At 40.2% G+C, this 16,038-nt stretch overlaps 1 protein-coding gene across 13 annotated transcripts in view; it reads right to left on the bottom strand.

Moving 5' to 3' along the window:
* rimbp2b (RIMS binding protein 2b) overlaps positions 1-9,952 on the bottom strand; it is a 108,172-nt gene extending 98,220 nt beyond the window's left edge. For all 13 annotated transcript variants that reach the window (XR_009783172.1, XM_061730744.1, XM_061730750.1 and 10 more), the window contains exon 1: positions 9,877-9,952. Coding sequence is in view for 12 of the 13 variants with exons in the window: in XM_061730744.1 (XP_061586728.1) it covers positions 9,877-9,894 (18 nt within the window). In the remaining variant the exon portion in view is untranslated. The remainder of the gene's footprint in view (positions 1-9,876) is intronic.
* Positions 9,953-16,038: the final 6,086 nt, after the last annotated feature.

Here is a 16,038-nt window from a genome sequence, read left to right as displayed (position 1 = left end):
CAGTCTCCGTTCCTGGGGCGGTCCCGCCAGTCTCTGTTCCCTCTTCCTGAGGTGATCCTGGATGCACCTCAGCCGACGCCATGGATTCCATCTGCCCAGTCCCGAGAACGGCCCTCTGGCCGGTGTGCCTGGTCCCGAGTCCGGTTCCGGGGTTGACCCCCTGAACTGACTCTCCGGTTGGCCCGGTCCCGAGGACGGCCCCCGGAACTTTGGCCGTGTGTTGGCCTGGGCCCTCCTCCAGGCCCCCTCCGCCCACCCTGGTTTGGGACTGTTGGGACATCTGGGATCTGTCCCTTGAGGCGGGGGTACTGTCAGGGTTTGACACTTCCCCCAGTTTTTGAGTTTCAGTTCTGTCCCTCCTGTTTCCCATCTGCCCTGATTGTCTGCACCTGTGTCTCGTTATCCCCTGTGTATATCTGGTCTTGTCATTCCCCTTCTCCCGGTCGGTCCATACTGTTTCTACCTCCATGTTTTCCTCGTCAGGTTTTTGTAGCCACGTTCATGTTCTTGTTTTGTATCCTGCTCTGCAGCGCTTTTAGTTTGGTTTTTGATCAATTAAATCCTGCTTTTTTGCAACTCCTGCCTCCTGCCTCCTGCTCTCCTGCGTTTGGTTCCTCAACAAACCACAACTGTGACACTTAATGCTTTGTCCATTGAATTTTTACAGTCCATGGGTGGCACGCTCAGTAGCTTTCAGCATTTGTGGAGCAGGATGGATTTTTATTAACATGAACTTTCTCTAAAATAACATATGGAAGATAATTGACAATGACACACAGGGTGCCCAGTATCACCAGTTGAATGAAAATATAGAATTGAATTTTCTTTAATACAGAGATTCAGTGACCAACCAGAATGGAGTGGTGCTCTCTTTCTCAGAATTTACACTGAAGTAATTGGAAACAACCAAAATTATAGTCGTTAAATACTCTTAAGCAGAGATCAGCTTAAAAGTCCAGTGATTTGACACTGAGATGAAAGCTAACCACCATGGCAGCATAAAGCCAAGATAACACTTGAGTAGGTTTAGGCTCCGCCTGTATTTGCATTGGCCACAGACTTACACTCCCTATACATCTGCAGAGAGGCCTGAAAATAAAAATGCGCGCTCCATCCATTGTAATGAAGCTTGTTAGGATAAAGCTGTCCAAAGCTGTCCCTGAATGAGTTAAAATGCACAAATCCAGATTGTTTTTAGGCACACTTTAAGATTCAATAGGGAAAATACTGCCAAGAGTTATAATGTTGAAGAAACATTAATTTGATGGTCAACATACAGGAATTCCTAAAGAATATACATATTTTTTTAAACCTCGTTTTAACTTTTTATGTGAAGTGACCGGTGTAACACAACTACATTAAAACAGTAAATACATCTAGAAATAAAACACTGATTAAGCTAAATCTTAAGCCTTGTAGTACAAGGAAAGTGCCTTTAGCATTGACTGTGCAATCACATCAAATTATGAGTATGTTATAACAGCTATAAAAGTGGGTTAAGAATTATTATTATTTGATCATTATTAAAATAATGATGATGATGATGATGATGATTCTGGGTGAACTAATCATTTTTACTTGAGTGATGTTGTCCACTGGTGAACAGGCCTGATCAACTCCAGCAGCAATCACAAATGCAGTCAGATTCCTGAAGTGATTACAAGCTTTCCCGCTCTCATCTCCAGCGCTGTCAGCAGCAGATGTCTGCACCACAGCAGTCAGTCAAACTGTCAACATGACGACACTTGAAACAACATATCTGCTCAAATTTAAGCTGCTACTTGGCGTAGCATAATCATGAACTTAATGTGAAAACACATATGTATGCCCATAGACAGGCTTGCTGCAATGCTCAGACACACTAATGCAAGTAGATACACGTGTGTAAACTGGATCATGCATGCAAGAAAACTATATGACTAGACAGAAGCTAAACTAGAGGCTTATAAATCATAATGAACACATAAAGTGCCTTGAATTTAAAGCACCCTCTTGATACCTAAGAGGGAAATGCTTCCTTTGTCATGCACAGAATTGTCTAACATTCAGAGTAGTGATGTGGATGCTGACAATGATAATGCACTTTCACTCTGCTGTCACAGAGTCTCCTGGAGCCATCTTTACAGAGATTTCCCAGTGAAGACAGTGTTATGTAACAGCGGCCGTGGACCCTGCTGTTCATATCACTAATGCCTCACACTGTGGCAGGGTCACGTGCTTTATCCAGGCCACATCCAGGCGCCAGCAGCAGCAGTGATCCAGCTGTTACTACTAGCTTCAGTCACTCAGGACCATTCTGAGCCATGCCCTGCCCACACTCCTACACCCTCCATGAAGCAGCGGTTCTTTCTGAATGTCCCTCCTTCACCAGCACTAGAGAGAATTTGTCATTCGACCGGTACTCTTCAGTTAATCCACCGAGCAAAATACATGGTACGTGTGCAGAACACACTGCATCATCCTTCTGGCATTTCAACTGAGCAATGACACATTTTTTGAACACCAGACCAAATGACATTAATGTCAGCATCAGTGCACAAGGTCCAAGAAATGCCAAGGATGTCTTTGAACTTGCCTTGCCTTTGAGACATTTGCCTTGGAGAGAATTATCAAGCTTATTTTTCACATTTACAACAGGTTCACAAATTGAATGGATATTGTATTACTAAATCAAATGTGTATGCTAAAATGATGCTCTTCTGGTGACAAATAAATAAAAAATAAAATAAAATCATCTCCCTGCCCTTCAGGACAACTATTTATACTGTAGCTTACTGATATGGCTAAATGTTCCAAAACCTTCAGTTCAAAGGCTGTCTGGGTTAACCAGAAGACACCAAAATATGTAAATAAAAAATAACATTTTGAGTTATATTTATAAACATTATAGGCAGTTCTAAATGTAAAAAAGGATCACATGATCAAATACCAAATGAGCCATCTTCAGTCTAGGCATTCCTGAGCCTAAAAACTAAGAATATTGCGTCCCATCAAGTATTAGTTATTTGAATGGAATAAAACAACAGTACTCTTCTTCCATTTTTAAACCCCTTACCCCCAAATCCCATTCAATCTACCCATAGTTTCCATCAGCGGCACCACAAACACAGTGTCTCTTTTCTTGCAATCCACTCACTTGAGAGAAAGAAATTTGGGCTTGAAATATGAACGCTTGTCTCCTAAGCATAGTGAAGATAAAAGTCAGTTGTCGGCAGCTCAGGGATAACCAGTGAAATGATGAATGGCCATTCCTGCTTGTCAAGGTGGACAGAATGAGCTACAGTATGAATGGGAGTTTAATGTCGGAGTACTCCCTGATATCAAAGGTGGAAAGAAAGAATGACAGTCCTAATTATGGAAGCTCAATAAATGACTGACCTTGTGAGACATACAGCTGAAACAACCTTAAGGCTGTCAATACATGCACATAAAGATTTAACATATTTTCTCACAATTAAATGAACACGTCATCCGTGATCGTCTATTCCAATGTGCTGTTATTTGTACTGGTGACTGCCACACGCAGACCTTGTGTCTTTGGAAAATAGGGTCTAAATGAAATGGATCATATATACTAAAATATCTTTATCAATGCCCTTCAACACAAAGTATTAATGAATCACTCAAACACACATCTTTCAGTTTCTACATTAAAAAGAAATACATTTATACATATACACACATACATGCATACATATATTTAGCATCAGTCATGCTTTTCAACTAAAGTAAAAGCTATCCTCTGCAAGTACAACCTACAGGAAACAATTTCCGACAAGCATGGTACTGATAACGGAGGATCCAACCTCTAACCTAAAAATCATGTTATATCACACCCAGATGTCAAACACACTGCTCCCGCTACAGTAAGTGAAGTATTTTTTTTAACGTCATAGCATGTTTTCTCTCAGGACAGGAGACTGAAACAATATAAAAACATGGCAATGAACCCATACTGCATGTAAATTATGTCTAATGTCCTCTGACTCTTCTCGATTCTGGCAAATGTTCACTCCTGGGCAGAACAATTAAAAACAGGCTAATCCATCTCTCAAGTGCGTACAAGGGTAGGCTATGAGTGCAGCAGGGTGCATTTCAATTACCCTTCCCGCTAAGAAATGTTTTGATCTTCCTTATCCCTCCACCAGCAGTGGCATGGGGAACATGCAGCAGAGTCAGGACAACGATCCCTAGCACAGTAAAACATCCAGAGCTTGACAGCAGTAAGTAGACGGTACATTACCTTTGCAGAAAGAAACGGTGAAAGAGCAGGTGTTTCCTACTGTACTGAAAGGGCAAAACAGCAGCCAGCAGCAGAACCGGGATGATGGCTACGGCAGCTATGTTGCATAAAATGGTTCATCAGTGCTCGACAGAAAGAGGCACAACCAGGCAGCGCAGGGAGAGAGAGAGAGAGAGACATTCAGCGAGCATCATTCAGCTCACACTACTGTGGCTGTGCAGCAGAGCACACACACATCAACACGCCCCCTTCCTTTCTCCCTCTCTCTCACTTTCTCTCTTTCTCACATACACGCACACACACACACACACACAAACTTAGTCACACAGGCTGAAGCAGGCAAGAGTGCAGAGGCAGTGCAGTGTGCAGCAGCACTGAGCAGTGCTCCCTCTCCAGGATGTCTTTGGTCTTTTAGATCAGATCTGGTCATTCTCTGTCTTACTTTCTGGAAAAATTGACCCCATCTAAAAAAACACCTCCAGGTCTGTGTTCCACAATGCTTCTCAACTAACCACCACCAACCAGTAGCCATGATTGCAGCTGGCAAGGTCATGGTAAGGTTCTCTAGCATCGTCCAAGTATATGCTGCTAGTTTTGTTGCAATGACTCTCAGCTACACTTTTTGAAAGCTGACACAGGGGCACAGCCTTTCTTCGTCACAGGTTATTATGCCACAGAGTATCCCTGGGGGCCGGGCTTATCAAACCCTCACTCAATGCACAGTGGGCCAGACCAATCAGCTATCACAAACAGCAGTAATATCATTACCATCCAATCACAGATCAGGAAATACAGTGCAGAAGGGTATTAAAGAGGATTATTTGGGCCATCCTGGGTTTTTTCATTATAAGGAGATATGGAGCACAGCACAGTATATGTAATGTGGCTGCCCTCTGTGGCTGACAGTTGTACTGCAGAGCGAGAAAGGCACAGACGAGGAGCAGGGCCCAAAGCAAATGTTTTTGTGGACACCTAGCAACCACAGAAGCTCCTTAGCTCTGTTTACAGCCTTCCTTCTGCCATTGACAGAGCTCTCTCTGCAGTCCTAAACCGTTAAGACTAATGGCCCCACATCACACAGAATTCAAATTCAATTTAAAAAACATTGTTTATTCCCAGGGGCAATTTAAAGGCACGTTGTAGAAGCTTGACAACTATAACAATACAGTATATTGAACATTTAAAACAGAATAAAAAAGAAAGAAAACGCAATGCCCATGGTATTCAAAAACTGTAAAATAAGTACAGACTATACATGGGTGCAAAAACACGTGAATGTCAAATGGTCCCACCCAAATCCTCCACCTGCTGTATAAACAGTAGATAGGAAAGTGCTGAAGTCTGACAATGAGCAAGGAGGGCATCCCATGTTTTCACTTTAACAATCTGCTGTGGGCAACTTTGCTGAAAATCGTCTCTGGGGCAATTAGTGAAAGGAATAAATCTAAGCCAGACAATAAGTAGTAGGTCTACAAACATTACACTTCTGGAATATTTCACGCAGTTATACTGTATATGTGATCTTTTATATTCAGTGATAACTGTAAATAATGCCTTTCAGATGTCTGATTCGAAATGCCGCTAGTCTACACCACTACAGGCTTCATTCTTCAGTCTATTGAAGCATCAGCACTCATTCATTTAGACACTAGTCCCTTTTCTATTGATAATTATAAAACAACCCCCAGACAGTCATAGCATTTATGACAACATAATTCTGTTTCATAATAGCAATTCTCTTTGGTGCTCCCGTTTCGTAGTGGTAGTGTGAAACATGCTGGTGTGCTGCATACTGGTTCCACAGTCATTTTCCATACAAAGTAAGTCAGACTAAAATTATTTATAAAACTACATTACCAGATGTCACTCGTGTGACAGTTGTGACTGGCTTCTGCTGTTATGGACTATTGCATCATGGGATACAGAATGAAAAGTTAACTGGGTATTTTTAGCATACTGCAATCTGTGCAATTGTTCACATCCTCCGTACTGCATACTACATTTCGGCAAAATGAGTATGCACTCGTGAAATATGATTCAGAAACAGCATCATCTTGCTGTAATAAACAAATGCATGAAAATCACTAAAAAGGGTTTAAAATCAATGATTCCGAAAGAAAAACCGGAAGAGATTTGCAAGCTTTTACTTCTGGAGTAATATCCATCCATCCATCCATCCATCCATCCATCCATCCATCCATCCATCCATCGTCCGCCGCTTATCCGTTCCCGGGTCGCGGGGGCAGCAGCCTCAGCAGAGATGCCCAGACTTCCTTCACCCCAGACACTTCCTCCAGCTCCTCCGAGGGGAGTCCGAGGCGTTCCCAGGCCAGCCGAGAGACATAGTGTATATCCAGCGTGTGGGTCTTCCCCGGGGTCTCCTCCCGGTGGGACATGCCTGGAACACCTCCCTAGGGTGACGTCCAGGAGGCATCCGATACAGATGCCCAAGCCACCTCAGCTAACTCCTCTCAATGTGAAGGAGCAGCGGCTCGACTCCGAGCTCCTCCCAGGTGACCGAACTCCTCACCCAATCTCTAAGGGAGCGTCCAGCCACCCTGCGGAGGAAACTCATCTCGGCCGCTTGTATCCGCGATCTTGTCCTTTCGGTCACTACCCAAAGTTCATGACCATAGGTGAGGGTAGGTGCATAGATTGACCGGTAAATCGAGAGCTTCGCCTTTCGACTCAGCTCCTTCTTCACCACGACGGTCCAGTACATCAACCGCATAACTGCGGACGCTGCACCTATCCGCCTGTCAATCTCCCGCTCCATCGTTCCCTCACTCCTGAACAAGATCCCGAGATACTTGAACTCCTCCACCTGAGGCAGGACTTCCCTTTCCCGGTGGAGAACCATGGCCTCGGTCTTGGAGGTGCTGATTCTCATCCCTGCCGCGTCGCACTCGGCCTCAAACCGCCCCAGCACATGCTGAAGGTCCTGGTCCGATGAAGCCAACAGGACAACGTCATCCGCAAAAAGCAGAGACGAAATCCTGTGGTTCCCAAACCGGATTCCCTCTGGCCCGTGGCTGTGCCTAGAAATCCTGTCCATAAAAATTATGAACAGGGCCGGTTACAAAGGGCAGCCCTGCCGGAGTCCAACATGCACCGGGAACAAGTCTGACTTACTGCCGGCAATGCGAACCAAACTCCTGCTCCGATCATACAGAGACCGGACAGCCCTTAATAGAGGGCCCCGGACTCCATACTCACCGAGCACCCCCCACCGAATGGCACGGTCAAATGCCTTCTCCAGATCCACAAAGCACATGTAGACTGGTTGGGCAAATTCCCATGAACCCTCGAGCACCCTGCGGAGGGTGTAGAGCACAAACCTAAACCGGATATCCATGCTCCTTCAGACCAGAGGATAGTGGTTAGTTGCATAGTGCTAAACATTGCCATCTGCCAGATTCCTTAAAGGAGCTGGCCATGAGTTAAATTACCGTACTGCTGCTGTGTAGGTTGTTCCATTACAACATTACTACTGCATGTAAGTAGGTCCAACTTTGTCAGACTGCCATTGTATAATAGCACCACCTTGGTATTCAGACATGACACTGACACATTCAGTTGTCACCAGATTAATGGAAAGCAGTGTATTTCTGAGAGGGGCTTTAGGAGGTAACCTAAAAGGAGCTTCAGGCCTGGCTTCGCCAAGCAAGCTGAGACACGCTTGGAGGCGTGAACTACTCTGACATTCCCTTTTGTGAAAGATTCTGCATATTAACTGTAACGGCATGAAGAGTTGAAGTTATGATTGAGCTTTTGAAGAGGTAGTGGATGTTGAGGAAATCAATGTTAAGTCAAATATTTAAATAATAAAAAAAAAATGTTGACAGGAGGTAAATCATTTTATCGTATTCTTTATCAAAAGGACGTCATATATGCTGATCTAAACTGCTATAAAACAGTCATGTTAAAGGCTTTTGTGAAGCAGCCCCTGCTCCGCCTTTGTTTGCCTGCGGAGAGAATGGCTAAAGCAGTTTATGCCAGCTTCAAATGAAGACTTCTACTCTGAAGACATTCAAAAGAACCTTCCACATGCAAAATAAACATGATGAGATAGGGAAAATGTAACTTTAACCAGTTTGTGGATTTTTTAAAGAGGTTTCCAGACAATGGCCGCATGGGAGGGATGATACGAAGAGTGGCTGAAAAGTCTGCACACACTCTCCACTTATTACAATAGAAAGGAATGATTGCAACTGCAGGACTCATCTAATGAATTTTATGAATAATTGCGAGATTATCCGTTGAGAAAATGAGAATATGGCGGTCCAGCTATAAAAGTATCTCAAGATAATGTAAGTCAAACTGTATCCTCCAGCAATGAGGATATTTAGTTACGTGCCATCAAGTACAGTACATGCTCAAAGGAAGTTTGAGATAAGTAAAATTTACCATGGATAATGTTGGTTACACACACACACACACACACACACACACACACACACACACACACACACACACACACACACACACACACACACACACACACACACACACACACACACACACACACACACACACACACACACACACACACACACACACACACACACACACAAAACCAATAACAGACAAACGTAATGTGCTTATGGATATAACTATTTGCTTTAAAAGTTAATCTCACTGTCTTTTGTATAACAAATAGATTTCATTTAGTATCAACAAGACAGGCTTTGCATCAGATTATTTATAATTTGCATCAAGATGAAGATGTTTGTCATTTTAGGCCACAGCAAAAGTAAATGTATTTTCATTTGTTTATTGCTGCCAAATGAACAACTGTACTGTTTTGTTGAACAGTGGCATAGTAAGATTATGTTGACAGAGACCATGGCAGTTGTTCGACAATAAAATGAATTGTAATGTGTTAAATTTTCCTTAATAATCATGCATTTAGTGTCATTCTTGAACTACTGATGATCTACAATCATTTTAAACTAGTTATTTTTATCTCAACTTGTAATTCTGAGTCTGCACTCTCAATTCTGAGATTGCACATGTAAATGCCCAATCACTACAATGTTTCTCAGTTTCTACACCCGGTTTGATCTTCAGCTTCACCATTGGGTTGTATTGCCTTAATACATATTTAACCTGCTTCCGGTCCGTCATATTATACTTTCAGAGTTATTTGATAACATGTAACAACATCTTCTGGACATTTAGAAATATAGAGTATTTATTGTAGGTGTTATTCCTTTTAACAATAATATAAAGCATGGAAAGCATGGAGCAAATCTTTTTGTAAATACAATCAGTTATGTGATACCAGTCATATGGTATTACTTTTAATTAATTGCATATTATATAATGGCATGTTTGGTAATTTAATGAAGACGCAGTTTGCATCTAGAGTAAAGATTACAATGTCTTGCTTTTTTTTAGAATAAACATCTAGATATGGGTTAAAAGCACAATTTCTGAGTACAACATGTTGCTTTATTTGTTAACGATAGCGACAGTAACAAGCCTTGGGTGAGAACTGCAGTGTGAAGCCAGATAATAGCTGCAGGCATTGACCAATACTGAACCTGCCAATGCCCAGACACAGTTAAATCAAAGCTTATTCCCAGAAGGATTAACAAACAGCACAAAGGCAGACCACCCACCACGCTTACCTTATCTGTGCCTCTCATCCAACTGCTCTTCTGAGCTGTGGCTAACCTTTGTTTCTGTCTCAACAATGCTTCCCTCTGAGATTGTTGCAGGAATTTCTCCACCTTGCAAGTCTTCTGACAACCCATAGTCCCCTGGTACATAAAAATAGATTAAGTAAAGCCATGCACCAGCCATATTATACATCTCAGTGATACTTCCTGTTTGTTACAAGCAATAACCCACCATGACAGAACAGTTTGCATGCTTCCCGCTACGCTTGCCATAGTCAGCCGCGGCGGATGATGTCATAGCTCCAGCATGTTCAGATTATAAATATCTGTATTCTGCACAGTTACATAATAATGGATGTTGGATTATTGTCAGTACACACAAACAGAAGAGAGAGCACAGCTGCCACAGGAAATACATAAACCTATAAAGCCATCTACAACCATATCCTAGTAATTAAAGGACAGACGAGATCTGAATAAAATAAACTTCATGTTTACAGTTAAAGATTATTTACCCTGAGAGCAGTTGATGTAATGAGAACAATCAAATTCTGGTTTGTAGAAAAAAAAAACATCTCTAAATAATGACTAAAGGAAAATAATAAATGTTGCTGTATTTTGCTTTTTTAAATCTAACAGCTTTATTGCCAGTTAAAAACAACTTTAAAACGAATTTATTAGACAAGAGTTCAAAACTGAAGCTTCAATTGAGTCTGTACTTGTGATTCACAGTAGATGTTGGACATAACAGAGCTACAGAATAATGGCACCCAAACATCAATGATGAATCATGGGTTCAAACAGTGTCCACCGTGTTATCCATGCTAGCGTGTCACAAACCCACTGTAGAGGAAACGATTGGCAAGAGAATTTTCATCCGCTGTCAGCTCCAATTCCACTTAAGCCAAGCACTCCAATTTATTATGCAATCCAGTCTTACATTTACAGGACAATTGGGTTTTAAGGTAGGCCGTTCTCTTTGTTATTTGGGCAATAGTTCACCCTGAGGACTTTCGCTTCCTTTGTGCTCGGTTTATAATCATTGTGAAATATTTTTGTATCTTTTCTTCTGGGTTTAAGAACCCAGAAGAAAAGACATACTTTTTGTGTTTGTTTTTTTTATGTTATGCCTTTGTCTTCATAGATGGGGGCGTTACAAGAACTCCGCCTAAATCAGAAACAAGAAAGGTGAAATCAAAACATACAAGTGTATAAAATAAAAAAAAAAACATTATTGTGGCCAGTAAGTTGCCATAAATGTCTGATGCATCACATATCCATTATCTATACCCTCCTCATCCTGTATAGAGTTTGGCGGTTTTCTGGAGCTGACACCAGCTGTCTCTGGGTGACAAGTGGGCCGATGCCAATAAATAATATACAGAAATGGTAAAAAAAAAAAAAAACATTGATTTTGTTTACAGCTCCAATAAACACCTCGGATAAAAATAATAGAATTATCTGTCAATACCCCCATATGTCATGAGGATCTAACCACTATGTAAGAAGAAGATATATAGTGGCATTATTATACTATTTCAGATGGGCCAAATTATTAATCTGCATCAAACAGCCAAACTAAGGAGATTGCTGAAACCACTGAATCTGAGTTATCCCATTATTTTTGAGTAAGAAATGTGGTGTAAAAAAATTTTAAATCTTGAATAATGGCAGTTGAACATTGCTTACATGTTTGGTGAAATCTTATTAACAGTAGTACTGACAGTTTCATGTAAACGTTTCATGGTTAAAAATAAACGTTCACGTTTACACATGCACAACATGAAGAAAACTTAAGTTATTGTCACTAAATAGCTGTACCGCTTTAAGAAAAAACACTTTTCAACACAAATGGAAAGGAGGCTTAAGTGTAAGGCCGGACTCTAGACAAATAGAGAAAGGTCGTGGTTTTATAAGTTCAGATGTACTCCAGGGTAATGCGGGCGACCGAGGATGAAGATCAGCAAGTGGCGCATGCATCATCCCTGGATCCTACTGTGTAAGCATGGGGGGGGCAGTATTATGATCTGGGGTTGCTTCAGTTGGTCAGCTCTAGGTACTATAATCTAATTGCTGTTCTATGAATTTATGGGGTGTTAGTGATGAGGCTCATTTAGGGCTCCTCTTGGATATTGACAGGTGTGCCCAGGCAGGTTTCTCTGACAGAAAGCCTGGCTCTAGCACGCTCATCCATTGAAGGTTGATTTACACAAGCTTTGATTTCACCCACATTAACGGAAAAGTACATGTTATTTAGTCAAATGTTTGTGTGTTTTTTTCATTACTAAGAGTTTGCAAGTTACTCATGGCAAAATAGATATTTAGAATTTTCTGACGCACTGATGCAATTGTACTGCATCTTTTCCATGGTTCAAGATAACATAATGGTAGAGCCCCGTTTACATTTACTGGGCATGAAATATACATTAATGCATTACTGTCCACATTCTTTAACACATTCTGTACTTGGATATCGGGTGTTTCTATTGTACACATAGCATGCCTACTAAGTCTAGCACATATTACAGGCTGCATTTTTGGTCACCCAACTGCACACCCGGGTGCAGCTACTATCGGCTGTTTGATTTTTATACTGTAACTCAAATAATGCCTCATCCCCCTAATGGACGTGGAAGAGTTTCGTCTTTCAAAGTTTATCACATGAAACGCTGCTAAGTTTCATTTCCAGTCCTCAGGCGTCAGTATAAAGCAATGTGTGTTTCAGAGGGTAAAGAAGACGAGGGATTCTTACACACTCATATCATAAACTACACAATAAAAAAAAACACGCTTATCTTTATTTTGGGGGTATCCACGTGGAGGGTACTTACTAAAGTCTCTCAAACGGAGTTCATTGCACTTTACTCCGTGGTCGCAAAAGCCTCCTTTCGACGATGAGGAATGAGGTTTGTAAGGGCTGTTTTATGGTTAAGCGTTACATCAACGCAGAGCCTACGCCCTACGCCATAGTCTCCCGCTGCAGCTTATTCCGTGTTTCTGAGGAGATGTGCGGCTGCAGAACAGCGCCGCCGGCCGCCTGGCTCACCGAGGAAGGTGTAATACCCTTCTTTAAATCCACCTACACTATAAATGTATGTAAACTATACGAAATGCTTTTAAAAGTTACTTACATAAATATGATTGGATATTCATTCCAGACATTTTATGTCAACTCTCCACAGGTGAAGGTGATTAATCTTACACTGATTAGCTGCCACCTACAGGACTACTTGGAAATAAAAGTAGATAAAGGACATGAGTATGGAGGATTTTTTGTGCCAAAATTAAATAAATAAATACATCATTAATTAATTAAATTGGGAATGAAATATATCATTCATTAATTAAATGTGTCATTAATTAATTAAAATTAGAATGAAATATGTCATTAATTAATTAAAATACAATTCATTTTAAGAAAAAATATATATTTATTGTTTCAGCATTTAATTAATTAATGACACATTTAATTAATTAATGATATATTTCATTCCCATTTTAATGAATTAATGATGTATTTATTTATTTAATTTTGACACAAAAAATCCTCCATACATGAGAGGCCACATGACAATCTGTATAGCAGTATATCTTTTTTTCACAGTAATCATTTTGACATGGAATAATAAGTAAGTGTTCCCTGATGTCAGTGATTTTGTTTTTACACATACAGCTTTCTGGTTTCATTCTCAGATGCTGGATTAGGATTGCTCTATATCTGTTTTAAATGCAGAAGATTCCCAAAATACCTCACTTGTAGACAGGCGTCCAGTTAGGAACGTCACAGTTATGGAATGAGTCATCATGGAAATAGTGTGCTGCAAAAAAGGGCTATTGTGTATTTTAACACTTAAATATGGTGTTACCAGACAAATGACACCTAATTTATTTGACATCGAACTTTTTTTTAAGTTGTACATTAATACCCTAAAGTAAGGACTATTAATTATTCCAAAGTAGTAAGCTACAGACAAAATGGTGTAAAAAAAAAACAATTAGAAAATAAAAGGGCCTGTTATCAAAATACGCTTCAGAGTTAGATATTTTGGTGTCTGAGGCTGACTGTGTCTGAAAATATGTAATTCAGTGACTTTCAACTGTGCAGCATACTGTGACATCACAGACCCAGAGCACAGCAGAATTATCCAGATCCCCTGTCTTTGCATCACCAACTTCACACCATGCTGCATTTCCTAAATACTCCAGAAGTGGGGAAGACAAACCTGGATGACAGATCTCTGAAGAGGCAAACTCAGCAAAAAGAGGTGGAGAAGAATTGAGTCGTTGACTCTGAAATCATAACTGTTATGATCAGAGCTGTAAAGACATTATTGAAGAAAATGCTTTTGTACTGTATCTTTGGTGTTTTTGACCAAAGCTGTTACATCCATTATCATTATCATACAATATCATTTGGACATATGAACCTCTTGAAATGGTTTTGAATGTGAATACTGCTATTTTCTGCTTATACTTTGTCATAACTGCAAAAAAAGAAAACCCTGAGTTTGTGTGAATGAAAAGCTTAGGAAATGCCAGAAACCATATAATTCTCTGCAGGCGGAGAAGAGCTTTTGGAGAGGTCAGATGGCATGCTGCTTTGACATTTTGAGTGGCAGACAGTAAATGGATAAACCAGCATGTATTTCCAGTGAATATTTTATTTTTCTTCTGAATGATCTGAAAACGTTGGTGTTCTTTCTACTGTTCTAGTTCGCGTGGCCTCAGAAGACCTGCTGATGCTCGTCAGGTCAGAGAAGGTAACAAAACCAACCTTGAGGAGTTTAAAATCCACTTGTCCTTAAAGACACATTATTTTATGGACAGTCGTGCTTGAATTGTATTTTTGGGGTGCCAGATGGCTCCCCTGTGTGCCATACATACAGAAGCACAGTCCTCATGCAGCCGATCCAGGTTCAAGTCCTTTGTTGCATCTTCTCCTTTTCTATCCTGCCCCATGCTTCATAATTGTAAATATTAACCATAGAAGCCACAAAAATAGAATTGTATTGTTTAAATGTGAAGGCTTATGTTCAAAAGTAGAAAAACATAGCATACCAGCAAAAAAAACCTATCTCTTATCATATCAAATATAATGGTGCTGGTATAATGGGCACGTTTTGCTGTTTCGCAACATCTATAGATTTTAAAGGGACTTTTCACACACACACACAAAAAGATCCATTTAGGACACATCATTTATTTTAACTCATGCCCTGCCATTAATTGACCTTAATCCAACAAAAATTCTGTAGAAGGAAGCAAATGTTTTACAATTTCCCAAGCTGATGTGCATACTGATTAACAACATGAATTTCCTTTTGTGTCGTGATTACTGCACAAAGAGGGTCATGTCAGTTTGGACCTCTTTTTACCACTCGCATATACTGCACATAATACTGGATCATTTGCATCAAGAAAATGATTTGCTAAGATTAATATTATTATTAATGTGATTATTATTAATATTATTGCCATATTTTAATTTGGTGTTCTTGAGCCACCTTTATAGGTATTGTGGTATGTATGTATGTATGTATGTGTGTATGTGTGTGTGTGTGTGTGTGTGTGTGTGTATGTATGTATGTATGTATGTATGTATGTATGTATGTATGTATGTATGTATGTATGTATGTATGTATGTATGTATGTATGTATGTATGTATGTATGTATGTATGTATGTATGTATGTATGTATGTATGTATGTATGTATGTATGTATGTATGTATGTATGTATGTATGTATGTATGTATGTATGTATGTATGTAGGACATTCACTTTCACTGCACGCTTAATGCATCTCTAAAGTTTGATCCAACAAGGAAAGAAAAGAACTTATCCTGCAGTGAGCCACTTACACTTTCCACTTATTCTGTTTGGCTGATTACATGGAAATCAAGCGCTTGGTGCAAAGTGCTTATTAGGCCTCAAGTAAACAGCAAACACTTTCTATCTGTTTTCATTTACTTAAACTGAACCTCTAACTATTTGAAGTGCTGAATAGAACACAAAACCCCTCTCTAATTTTGGTTCACAATGTCACAGATTTATAATTTAAAATATCTAGTGATCATGTAACGTTAGCTGGTAAGCTCACCTTAATTCTCTTCAGCTTGATAGTATAAAAGGTGATAAACTGCACAATAAACTACACAAACTTGTTACTCTTT

This window comes from Cololabis saira, chromosome 9, assembly GCF_033807715.1.
Source record: "Cololabis saira isolate AMF1-May2022 chromosome 9, fColSai1.1, whole genome shotgun sequence".
NCBI lineage: Eukaryota > Metazoa > Chordata > Actinopteri > Beloniformes > Belonidae > Cololabis > Cololabis saira.
This window is presented reverse-complemented; position numbering and strand designations above follow the sequence as displayed.